The sequence below is a fragment of the Gekko japonicus genome, unplaced genomic scaffold (assembly GCF_001447785.1).
Source record: "Gekko japonicus isolate JY-2015 unplaced genomic scaffold, Gekko_japonicus_V1.1 scaffold35, whole genome shotgun sequence".
NCBI classification, from domain to species: domain Eukaryota; kingdom Metazoa; phylum Chordata; class Lepidosauria; order Squamata; family Gekkonidae; genus Gekko; species Gekko japonicus.
The window spans coordinates 1077638-1090470 of record NW_015176453.1 but is presented as its reverse complement, the minus strand read 5'-3'; the positions used below and the strand labels follow the sequence as shown (position 1 = coordinate 1090470).

At 48.5% G+C, this 12833-nt stretch overlaps 1 protein-coding gene across 2 annotated transcripts in view; it reads right to left on the bottom strand.

Annotated features, from left to right (window-relative positions):
* Positions 1-9600: 9600 nt before the first annotated feature.
* Positions 9601-12833, bottom strand: part of INPP5A (inositol polyphosphate-5-phosphatase A) — a 355150-nt gene continuing 351917 nt past the window's right edge. Inside the window, exons 15-16 of one of the 2 annotated variants that reach the window (XM_015426891.1) lie at positions 11671-11758; positions 9601-11495 (exon numbers count right to left, since the gene is read on the bottom strand). In XM_015426891.1, the coding sequence (XP_015282377.1) occupies positions 11678-11758 (81 nt within the window). In that variant the 3' untranslated portion in view covers positions 9601-11495; positions 11671-11677. Of the gene's footprint in view, positions 11496-11615; positions 11759-12833 lie in introns of those variants that run through there. The other variant, XM_015426890.1, reaches the window with a different exon arrangement.

Here is a 12833-nt window from a genome sequence, read left to right as displayed (position 1 = left end):
CTGCCGCCCGCGACCCCCTCCGGCCAAGCAGGGTAGCAGCCGACGCCGCCCCGCCTGTACAGCCCGCCCCGTCGCGGAAGGGAAGCGTCGTCTCTGTATATAGATTTGTAGGGCATCCGCTCGGGCGAGGAAGGGGAAGCGCCGGTCCGGCCTCGCCAGCGGTTTTCCCTCCCGCTCGGCAGGCCGGTGGGGGAGGAGAACACCTCTGCGACTTCGACCCCCGGGGTCGCTCCCTGGTCCAGCCTCTCCCCCCTGCCCCCCGATCTGGTCTGCTCTCTGCCGCCCCTGAAACGGGGCGGCACCCAAACAAACCTTTCCTCCAGCAAACGTGGCCGGGAAGTACGGTTGCCAACCTCCAGGTGGCGGCTGGAAATCTCCTGGGACTCAGAGATCCGGTTGCCTGGAGAAAATGGCCGCTTGGGGAGGTGGACCCTCTGGCTTCGTACCCCATTGGAGTCCCTCCCCCCCAACTCTACCCTCCGCAAGCTTCCCCCAGTCTCCAGGTATCTTCCCAACCCAGAGCTGGCGAAACTCCTGGGAAGTTTAGTTTTGCCGCTCAGTTGGGCTGCCATGATCTGCAGTGTAGTCCCCCCACCCCGGGGGGGAATCTCAGCAGACCCAGCTTTTGAGCGAACGGGCAGAGAGAGGCTCTGACCGCCAGAGACTCTTGGGCCGGTAAAAGAGCGTTTGGGGTGGAACCTCCAGGCACCCCAGGGAGCTCCATTCACTTGGCAGGGAGCTCCACTGACTCGCCGCCCGTGGCAGGCCGGATGCGGCTGCAGAGCTGGGTTTGCCAAGGGTAAGACCAGGCTGCCTTCTGCCTCCCCCGGCTCAGAGAGACCTCCCGCTGGGCTCAAAGGGACTTCAGTAGCCTTATTTTCTTTCTCTCTCTCTCTGCCGAAGGGCTGCTGCTGTCGAGGGAACTGACTTCCCCGTCCTACCTCGATCTGAGCCGGCTTGCTGGGGGAGGGGAAGCTCCACGGAAATCAGCGGCCCTCCCTTCGAAGCAACTGGGCTTAGAATTAGGGGGCGGAGGGGTTTGCCTACAGGAAAGCGCTTTGTTTCTCCCTCCCCGACCCCCCAACAGTCAAGCTTTTGTTACTGTTTTGTATATGGGTGGTGGGACTCCCGCTCAGCCACTTTGTATATAGGAAATTACAGATTTTGTGATGTATATTTCTAGTGTAAAAAACAAAACAAAAAAGTTTTCTTTCCTCCTCTTTTATTTTGGATTTGGACGGCTTCGCTGATCTCCCCTTTTCGTTGAAACGGGTGTCGAAAGGGAGAGAGGACCGCAACACTTGATTTTCAACGGGCTTCGAAACTCTTACAGTTGGAAAGACTTTGTATAAATCAATAAATTATTTAACAAGCTCCTCTTCTTGCAAAATGTCACCCTTTGGGATGGGCAGCAGTGATGCCTTTCCTCTGCTTCGCGGAGTTTGCTGTCTCAGCTCTTCCTGGGAGTGGTTTTTGTTTTTTGTAGGGTCAGGTTCTCTGCCTTTGGAAAGAGAGGATCCAGACTTACCTGGGTAAAGTACAACCATAATGGAGGAAGACCTGCTGCAATGAGCTTGAAGACACCAATAATATTCTTGATGCAGGGTCGGCAATGACAATTTCACCATTGATTTCAGTGGGAACCAGAGGGCTGGCTTGCCTGTTTATTCATTCATTCCCTGCCTTTCCTCCCAGTGGAGACAAATAGGCTTAGAAGATTGTCCCCCATCTTCTCCATTTTATCCCCATAGCAACAGGTTAAGGTTGAGAGAGAATGACTGGTCCGAGGTCACCCAGCAAGTCTCCATTGCAGGGTAAGGATTTGAACCTGCCTTCCCACTCCCCATTTGGGAGCTGTGTGTTGGTTAAGGCTTTATAGAGGAAGGCAACTAACTTCAAGCCCAGTTCAGATGCCTGAAAATTCACCAGGGGGGAGATGCTTTACTCACTGAGGCCTGGGTCAGTTTTCCTGCAAAAGTGAATGCATGATCTCAGCCAATGGGTAACAGCTGCCTTGGGCCCTGCACTGGGGAGGGGGGATTCAATTGCCTACAGCCACCCACCCACCAGTTGGAGGAAAAGAAGAGCAGGTTTCTGCTGCACCTGCCCCATCTGTCACCCATGAATCTTTGATGTTGTGTGACTGCTGCTTGCAAGTGAAACCTGTGTTGGAGAGGTAAGTGTGAGACCATCTTGCTGCATACAATTTCAGACAATTTAACTGGATTCCTTTCAGTTTCAAAATACAGTATTAGGGCAGCCGCCCTAATCAGATAAAAACCACACAAATTTTCCTGTGAGTAAAAACAGTTCTGGCACAAAGAGTTTAAAATACAGTTTAAAATAAATAAAATAAGCAGTTTAAAATACACATGGTGTGAAAGAGAAGGGAATGCCTCCTCAAAAAGGTACTTGCTGGCTGTAGATTATGTGCAAAGTTGTATTAAGCGTTTTGGAAAGCAGCTGTGTTAACTGAGTTAATCATCCTTTGTAGTCAATCAACTGATGAAATATTGTACCTCTAACTTCTATGTGTGGATTGTGTGAGAGAAGAGGCAATTAGACACAAGCAACTCATGTGAAAACGCACACAGACCTGTTCAGAAAGGCAAGCAAGACCTGCTAGGGTCACTGGCTACAGGGATGTCAGGGTCATTGAAAGAGATTAAACTAATGTCCACTTTGCGTGCTGAGAATCTGGCAGGGAAGCACAGAGTAAAAGACACTTAAGCATCTGAAGGCAGAAAATCCAGGTGGCAACAACCAAATCTGAAAAAATAAATATGTAAGAACCTAAGTAGGTTAGAGTTTTCTTCCTTTTAATATGGGCACACACGCAAAGAAATTTCAGGAGAGGGGTCAGAAGGATGTTTAGCAAAATTCAAAGCCCACTCTTGGATATATTAAATTGTTGTTGTTGTTCAGTCGCACAGTCGAGTCCGACTCTTTGCGACCCCATGGACCAGATCACGCCAGGCCTTCCTGTCTTCCGCCGTCCTCTGAAGTTTGCTCAATTTCATGTTCATTGCATCTATGACACTGTCTAACCATCTCATCCTTTGTCGTCCCCGTCTTCTTTGACCTTCAATCTTTCCCAGCATCAGGGTCTTCTCCAGTGAGTGCTCCCTTCTCATTTGGTGGCCAAAGTATTTGAGCTTCAGTTTCATTATCTGGCCTTCCAGGGAACAGTCAGGGTTGATTTCTTTTAGGATTGACTGATTTGATCTCCTAGCAATCCGTCTTCTCCAGCACCATAGTTCAAAAGAATCTATTCTTCGGCGCTCGGCCTTCCTTATAGTCCAACTCTCGCAGCCATACATGACTACTGGGAATACCATTGCTTTGACCATGCGGACTTTTGTTGGCAGGGTGATGTCTCTACTTTTTATCATGCTGTTAGGTTCGCCATCGCTTTCCTCCCAAGGAGCAGGCGTCTTTTAATTTCATGGCTGCTGTCACAGTCTGCGGCGATCTGGGATCCCAGGAACGTGAAGTCTGTCACTACTTCCACGACTTCCCCTTCTATTTGCCAAGGAGTGATGGGGCCGGATGCCATGATCTTAGTTTTTTTTGATGTTGAGCTTCCAGCCCACTTTTGCGCTCTCCTCTTTTACCCTGAGCAAGAGGTTCTTAAGGTCCTCTTCACTTTCTGCCATTAGAGTGGTATCGTCTCCATATCTGAGGTTGTTGATCTTTTCCCCAGCAATCTTAATTCCCGCTTGTGATTAAATTGTAAATGGTTGCAAATTTATTATAGTGATTTTATGAGTACAAGTTGAAGAGACAGTCTTTATTTTTAAGCAACCAGGTTTGTGCCTTTGATCTGCATACAAATACAATAAATAAACAGGCCTCTTCCATTGTTTAAAGCAACAGGTACAGTGTGAGCTGGCCAGATTTGTAGGTAACTGAGGATACTTGCATGCCATGTGAAATGGGCATACGGGGGAAAATGTTTCCTTTCCCTCAAGAGCACCTCTACTCCCTCTGTTTAACTACCCACAAAGTAGGTCAAGCAAGGGCATCCTGTCAAAGCTCAGCAAGCCCTTTTCTCTGCCTCGCAGGGGTGTTCTAAGTGAAAGTAGGCTGAACCGTACTGTAGTTTGGAAATAACATGCACCTGACTGCCATTCCTAGCTAAAGTTTGATGTTAAGTTCTCGGACAAGTTGAAGACCTTTTTCTCACGAGAGTTTTCACCTTTTGAGAGGGAAGCTTCCGAATCCATCAGTTCCCCAAACAAGATTGAAAGATTTTTTAATGTGAGGGTTGCAGCCTGATTACCCAATCGCAACAAACATAAGGATTCAGTGGCACCTTGCAGGCAAGTTATATTTTGTACCATCATAAGTGTGTATGGGTTATGCCGAATAAAGGTTTTCTGTTTCTGTTCTGTGTATGGACTAAAGCACAATTCAGATGCAAAGAGAAGCTCCTCACGATTCAAAACATTTCTGTTCCATTTTGTCTCTCAACTTGACAAAGGACACAAGAGATTCAAGATTAAAATTGTGTTGCCTACGAAAACGGACTGCACTTGCAAATTTCAGCCACTTTGAGTTATCCACTGGGGTGGAAGGCAGAGTATGAATGTGATAAAATAAATAAATAAATATTAAATAATGCTGGATCCTAGCACTGTGCCCCAAAGCTTAATTTCTATAGTGAGGAGCACTTGGGGTTCAGTCCTGTCTGGAAACATTCCCTCTGAACTGGAAGCATTATCACAACTTAAAACCTGTCACAGGAAAACATAGCTGAGCCTTTGGAGTGCCCACATATGGGCAACTGGCCAATGTAGTGATGCATCTTGAATGGTGTATTATGGTATTTGTGGAAGTTGCCCAAACATATGTAGCCCCCCCCAAAGCTTAGATACGAAGAGAAAGAGGCACTTTGCATGTGATTAGATACTCATTTTATATCTCCAAAGCTAGAAGCTGAAGATACAAACCCCCATGTATCGTATAACTCATTGAGTGACCCTGGGTCACTGTCTCAGCCTAACCTATTACAGGTTTGTCCTGAAGATATAAGGTAGGTGGAAGGCCATGTCTACCACTGTGGGATAAAAATTAGGCATTAACCTAGATGAAGAGCTCGATTAAGTTTGCAGTGCAAACGTAAAGCTTTACAATTACCCAGGTCCTCGACTTTCCCCTTACTTTCTCAGTTAGGTCTGATACAGCCTATTTTTTCGGGAACACAAACTATTCTCACCTTACCCCAAATAGAAGTGTCTGGAAATAAAGTGCAGCCCAACCAAAGATAACAAAGTTTGGAGGACCAAACTGATCTAAAACTTTCCTGTCTCCGAGAAATCCTCAAGCTCGAATAAATTATGTTAGTCCTTACAGTGCCGCTGAACTTCTGTTTTGTTTTGCTACAATACCTAACATGGCTGCTCTAGAAATGGATTTCTCCCTTTCCAACAAATTCTCAGTCTTACTAAACGGCTGGGCGCCACCTTTTCCGGAAATTTTGTCGTAGGCCTTCCGGGCAGGCGAAACAATTCCCCCTACGTTTATCCGGAACTCCATCTTTCTCCCCTCTGTCTCTGACTAATTTGGAACAGGCCAGTCGACTTTTACTCTTAAACGGCCAGTTCCAAGTCGGGAGGAGGGGTCGTAAGAAGAAGAGAGTTGGCTAGCAGCCGCAAAAGAATTTCTCACCCAGATGCAGAGCCGCGGTACACGCTCGGAAGATGACGACTGAGCTTCGCGGGAGGAGCCAGAGTGGAATCGCTTTTATTGAGGGTGGCAGGGACACGATTTCCGCCCGGCTCCTAAGGAAGGGAAGAGGCGACGACGAGGATTTCTGGACGAGCGGTCTTCTGTCATTAAGGAAAACCAGCAAGGGCAAGTTTTCCTTGAGTGGAAATAAGGAGACGGAAGAAATCTGGACTTGTTGAACGCACGGCAAATGCCCAGTCTGCAAACATATTTCCTTAAAGTTTCATTGATTTACAGCGCAGTACCGGTCAGTTTGAATCCTGGTGATTTCAATGAAGCGGAAGGCTGCCGATTTGGAGCCTTTCCAGTGAATGGGGAGAGATCAATTCAAACGGCCTTAAATTTGCACCACGGATGAACAAGAAAAGCCAGACAATGACACGATTAGACAAAACTTCCTAGACCCAGAAAGGATTAAATGATACAAGTTGCTCTTTTGCCAATTTTCTTCTATTGGCCTACATTGGAACATGTACAGTCAGATCCATATCTAGTTTGTTTCAGTTAACTGTGTGCCGGCACACATGCACCTGCTCCCAAGTGTGTAATCATCCTCTCCATACATCCAATATCTATGCGTGTGAACGCATGCATAATGTACAATATGTATAAACCCCAATAGTGAAATATATACTGTTGGAAAATAGAATGTACAGATTGCACGGCCAACATCTACATGAAGTATGCTCATGCTCCAAGCTGCTGCTACTAGAGCATTCCCCCCTCCCAACAAAACATCTGCACAAAGTTTCTTTTTTATTGGTCTGTTGCTGTCACAAATGAGCCCTGAAGACTTGCCAGATGAAGGTGAACAAACAGAACTTTAATGCACACAAGGCAGAGTTGCTCATGGTAGGTAGTCTTAGTATTGGTACTGCAGTGGAAATGCCTGTCCCAAATGATGGGGGGGGGGGCACACTCCAACTGGAAACTGCAGGTGTGTGAGAGCTTCTAGATCCAGATCCCCTGAAGGGGATGGAGGCCGTGGGGGGGGGGGGGAAGAGGCAGGGGGGGGGAGAGGACACAACTGCAATCACACACACTGAACAATCCACTTTCCAACTGGATTTTGCCAGTCCACACAGTAAAATCCAGTTGGAAAGTGCATTGAAATTGGATTATTTAGCGTGTGTGATCACAGCCTTTATCTACTTTGACTAATCAACTACACCCTGCTTGGAAAAGGACTTGGCCATGGTGGTGCATCCTTAATAATAATGTCCCATCTGGATTACTGTAATGCAGATTTGGGAGGCTGCCTTTTGAAGAACAGATCAGTCTCCAACACCAGGTCAACTCCACTGGATACCAGGTGATGTTTGAGCTGAATTCAAGAAGCCTGTTACCTTGAAAGCACTTTATAGTCTGGGTGCAGGATAGTCAGGGACATGCCTTCTCTCAGAGGTATGTCCCTGTTTGTGAAGATTCAGATAACTTTTTAATGGCTCCTCCCTCTATTGGGCTGCTAGCTGTTGTAGATAGGTCTTCCGTATGGTGGCTCCCAGACTATCGAAGCAGCTGGTTGCTGAGATTTGCCAAATTAGGGATTTTGACCCATTAAGACAGACAGTTGCTGTATAATTAGTGAAACACACAAAACACTTGACCTTTTGCTACCTAAAGATTGTTCTGCTTATACTTCCACTATCCGTATTCTGCTGAAGCAATGGATGTACAGTATAGTTGGAATTGAAGGGAGGATGTTACAAGGTGCAGTGTCCCATCTCATAAAATGTGCTTGTATGTGCCAGTAAGTTGGAACTGACTTATGGTGACCCCAGCAAGAGGCTTTCAAGGCAAGTAACAAACAGAGGTGGTTTGCTATTGCCTTCCTCTGCAGAGTCTTCCATGGTGGTCTCCCATCCAAGTACTGATCTGCTTAGCTTCCAAGATCTATGAGACTGGGCTATACCATCCCATCCCATGCCCCCCTCATAGAACATCAGTGAGAAAAACTCTCTCTTCTTCACTGCTAATAAAACTATAACAGAACCTTTCCAGGATCTCAGACTGGCAACCTTAGACTCAGCTAACCTGCAGCTTGACCGTTGTGTAGGTGACTTTGTCTTAATAAAGTCTCACACAAGTTGTATCCATGAGACAGAACAGGCCTCAAACACTGCCAAGTAGATGACAACCCATGTGTTCTTGCAGCGAAATCAAGCTTATCCAGCCTTGGTAGGTGATTGTGCATGGATGGTAGGCTGCATGTGACTTTGTTAGTCACAACTGAGCAGGCCTGGCTCATTGCTTTTTAAAAAAAACAAAAAACCCACCACCACCCAAATAAAACAGGCACCACCAACTAAAGAGACTGAGTACTCTGTAAAAAAAAAAATCTTATCATTGGCTTCAAATAACCGAACTGATACCATTGTGCTGCAAAAGCAACTATGTTTGGTAGAGTGTTTGTGCCAGATAGATGCTTGAAGTTTTTATTTCCCTTGGACATCTTTATCATTTTATGGTAGTGGTGAAGTTTTCTTCAATGCAAGACAACTGGCAAGCCTGCAGCAGCCTCCCCGGGCTCCGAATTACCCAGGACATCTCAGTGCCTGATGCACAGGGATTTTGCTATGCTTTGTGAACAGAATGATGCTTCCAGGGAGGAATTAGGGGCTCAGGAAACCAAACCTAAATGTTCTACCAAACACAACCTAAAGACCTTGGGGCCACTGGAAGGCATTATAGAAATCTTTAAAACTCTATGAGTGCTGGGGAGAGGTTGTGATAAAATTAATTTATCAGCATGACTGTTTAGTTTCCAGCTCCAAATAGCATGTGAAAGTAAGTTAGCTAACACTCCAGTGAAGTCAGAGCGATTATGTAAGGCAACTTTTGCCATCAAGTCGCAGCTGATTTATGGCGACTGTAGGGTTTTCAAGGCACCAGACATTCAGAAGTGGTTTGCCACTGTCTACCTCTGCATAGAGAACCTGGTATTCCTTGCTGGTCTCAATTACTAAGCTGCACTGACCCTGCTTAGCTTCTGGGAGGTGACCAGATTGGGCTAGCCTGGGTTATCCAGGGCAGGGCAGGCAACTTGTACTCCAGGTTTAAACACACACCTATCAAAGTCCACTGGATCTGTGGGATTTCCCCCCCCCTAAGGATTTAAATTTTTTCTCCCTTAAAAGGGAGCTGTGATCCCATGCTCACCTGGCTGGGGTAAAACTCTGTGGAAATGACTTTTACTAAATGTGCAAAGGGGCCAAGTGCTGACCAGGAGTTATATTTACACATTGTCCAACAGGATATGTAGAGATATGATCTTTTGCTGAAACCAGCTTGACTTGACCCTAAACCTGCCTACTCAGAAAGTCTGTTCCACTGAGTTCAGTGGGACTTTCTCCTGGGCAAATATAGAAAGGATTCAGGTTGTTTGTATTTTTAAAAATTATTTAAAAGAAGTATTTCTGGAGACTAGTTTGCAGAGCTGCAAGATAAATGCCTCTGCCCGGAAGTCGGCAGATATTTTAATTGCACTGTGTTTAGCAGATTGTGAAAACCAAAAATGAGATTTTACCGCTTTCCTACGCCTTTGGGCATCAAAACTGGCACGAGGGCGTGTTCTTTCCCCTCTCCCTTCCCATTACATTTGTTTCCCCGTGGTTGTCTGCTTTTTAACAGCCTGACATGTTTAGCCCTGAAATCTGGGCAGTGGCAAGAAAGAAGAGTGTGTCTGAGCATGTGCAGAAAGCATCTCCCACACAGCTAATCCCATTAGGTCTCAGCAGGGACGACCCCGCCCCCTCGAGGAAGATTTCTACTGCCTCTTCTCTGTTTCCCCCCTTATCTTGCATGTCGCGGAGAAGATCAACACGCCAGCCAGTCTTTCGTTTTCTCACCATGATCAGTTTTATTGCTTGAGAACCAGAGCGCTCCTTTCCCACATGGAACACATGAAAACGCCAACTGTCTCTCCCAAACGCGTGTCTTTGACTCCAGCCTGGGGTAAACCCAGCTTCTTTTTTTGTTGGGGAATCACCATTCACCCTTCCCCCCCCCGTCCCCCACGCCTGGGAGTGACTGATATCCGAGGGCTGCCTCCCCCTCGCCCAGTCCCTGAACTCGGTAGTGTTCTACTTGCAAGCCACCCGCCCGCCCTCCTTCCGTTTGTGTTTCATTTGCAGACCTGCTAATCACCTAGTATGCTGCACTGAGGGGAAGGGGGGGGGGGAGACAAACAGGCCAGCCAACCCACCAGAGGGGTATTTTTTTCCCTTTTAGAGGGAGGGAGGGAGAGCTCCCAACCAGTCCCTTCCTGCCTCTCAAAAGCTGGTGAACGACCCAGTCGAAAGTTGCGTCCGCTTACTGGGTTTAGCGAATACTTGGCACCAGACTTTTATGCTTCAATACGTGACTACAGTAGGCAGACGGAGAAGGGGCCTGAATCGATATATACACGGGGGGGGGGGGAGACCGTTTAGCGGATCTGGCACTCGGGAGACCAGGATCCTCGACAGCCCATCAGAGTCCACTAGCACCTCTCCACACGGTACCCTGAAAAGACCACGATCTGAAACACGCGCCTGACCCTTCGCAGGGTGACTCGGTGGTAAAGGCCACTGACGCCAATGACGGCGCACGGCCTTCGAAAACAGTCCTAACCAGCCTTGGCCCACTTACTTTCGAGTAAACATGCATTAAGCATCAGACTGTTGGGTCGGACTAGATTTCACTGGGAGTTCTTTCCGGCTCAACGTGGTTAAAATCCGGCTGCGATGGCTTTTCATTCGGAGTAGACGCGTTTCAGGAGGGGGAGAGGAGGGGAAATAAACCACAGTGTTTCTACAGGTAGATCCTAACCCGATTGGTTTGGAAATGTAACCCCATTGAAGCCAACGGAATTTCCTGCCACTCAAAGTGTACATACATCCTGGCTATTCTGGAAAGGGCTAATTTTTGTATAAGCAGGAAGGGACAAACCTTTATAATTATAAATTATATCTATATCTGTGTATATATATATCGTCTATACACACTCACATAGAAATATATAAATATATACAGGTATGTATAGAAAGCAGCTGCTGCTGTGTGTGATTCAAAAACCATGGGACATGGCAGTATAGTAAATAACATGAGAAAACGAAGAAGTCTATAAAAATGACAAAAAATAAAATTCTTCAACCCTCTAAACCTAATCTCCCCCCCTTCCCCCCCTCAAATCACAGGAACAATAAATCTTGGTTAAGGAGTAACAATACACCAGGACTTTCTATACAAGGTAATGTACAAAATTCCCAACCTGGCATTTAAGCTAGGGAAGGGCAATGGAAACTGTCCTAATGTTGAATATTATATATAATTTCACATTGACAAACTTAAAAACAACAACAGCACAGTGAAGTCTAAAACACAGAAGGTCTCGCCTAGGAGAGGATATTTTTTCGCTTTTGGCAACTGGATTTGGGGCACAGAATATGCATCTCCATATAAAAATAAAATCCCACAGTGGATGTCACAGGAATATACAAGACGGTGAGGTATGACAGTTCCGGGTTTTTCCTTTTTTTTCCTTTTTCCTTTCCCGGGGCTAAAGTCCAGATGCCAGAAGATAGTGTATGGTCAACATCATGAAACAGGAATGACAATTCTAATCGAAATGCTACGAAGGTGGCACGCAGGACTGGTAGGAGCAATGTCTCCATTTAGGCGATGGGGTGGACCTCCGAGGCCTTCCTCCTCCTCTCCTCTTCCTCCTCCTCTTTGCTACAAGGAACTTTCCCGAAAGATCTTCTCGTTTCGGAGGCATCTTTTCCCTGTTGCAGAAGTGACGGGGCATTTGGTTGGCTTTCCCACCTTTTGTTCATTTTAAAGAAAGACTAAGCCTCCCCACAAAAGTACGGGGAGGAGGGGGAAAAAGGAGTTGGGGGGGGAAGTGTAGGGGAAAAGGGGGAGGGGGGAAAGTAAGAGAAGTTCTAATGTGATATTTACCACCACATCACTGCACGACACAACACTTGTGCACATTGGCAATAGGTTTACCTGCCCCAGTGGCTATTCGAAAGGACAGGAACACGGGCTGCGGAGAGGGAGGGAGAGAAGAGAAGGTTAGCAGGTGGGAAGGAGTGGGGAGGGGGAAAGCCCCCCCTTCTCCTGCCCGGTTAACTGCCAGGCCAAACTATCACCCTTATCCCAAGGATCCTCTTCCTTTTAGGCTACAGTCCTGGGGGAGCAGGAGCCAGCCCGATCGAACCCCCAGAGATTGTCTCTCTCTGCAGTCCTGCTGGGCGGTTGGAGGGAGGGTGCGGTCGAGTCGCAAGCGACTTCTGGCGACCCCGCGGGGCTTCCCAAGCAAGAGACGTCCGGGGCGGTTTGCTGTTGCCTGCCTCGGCGCAGCGACCCTGGCTTGCCTGGCTGGGCTGACTCCCGTCCAAGTACTAACCCCGGCCGGCCCTGCTTGGCTTCGGAGAGCTGCCGCGATCGGGCTAGCCGGGGCAGTCCCGCTTAGCCCTGCCCCTGACTGAGAAGGGAGCAGCTCCGACCGGGACATCCGAAGGGTCACTTTGGGCAGGGACTTGCGGGCAAGCCGGCTGAAGGGCGGCAGAGCTCCGGGTTCTCCCGCCGGGAGAGCGGCAGGGCCAGTCCAAGCACCTTTGAAACTCGGGAGTCAGTCAGTCCCGCCGGCTCACCCTCGTGGGCGCCCTCCCTGCCACGGGTGTGGCCAGGACCGCCACCTGAGCGGGCAATAAGCCCCGGATTCCCTTAGGCGACCAAGACCCCGGCCCGTGTCCGGATCGCAGAGGGCCGCCAAGACATCTGCCGAGGGGTCTGGAGCGCGCAGAGATGCTCTCCTCCGAAGGCAAAATCCGACCTCACCCTCGTGCCTCGCCCGGGGACCAACTCGAACCCACCGCCCCCACCCCCCAATCCTCCAAAGGGCATTCCAGGCACTAAGCCGCTGCCGCCAAGACCCAGCCCCCAGGGAATCACCGGCGCTCCCGGCCCGGTTGGCACAGAGCAGCAGCAGCAGCCTGCGCCCCTGGCAGCTCGCACGCCGGGGCCCTGGCGACACGGTCGTTAGGACACGCCGCTGACGCCTGCGAAGCGATGGGAAGCGGAGGGAGAGGCCCCCCCCCGCCTCGGAGGGCCGGACC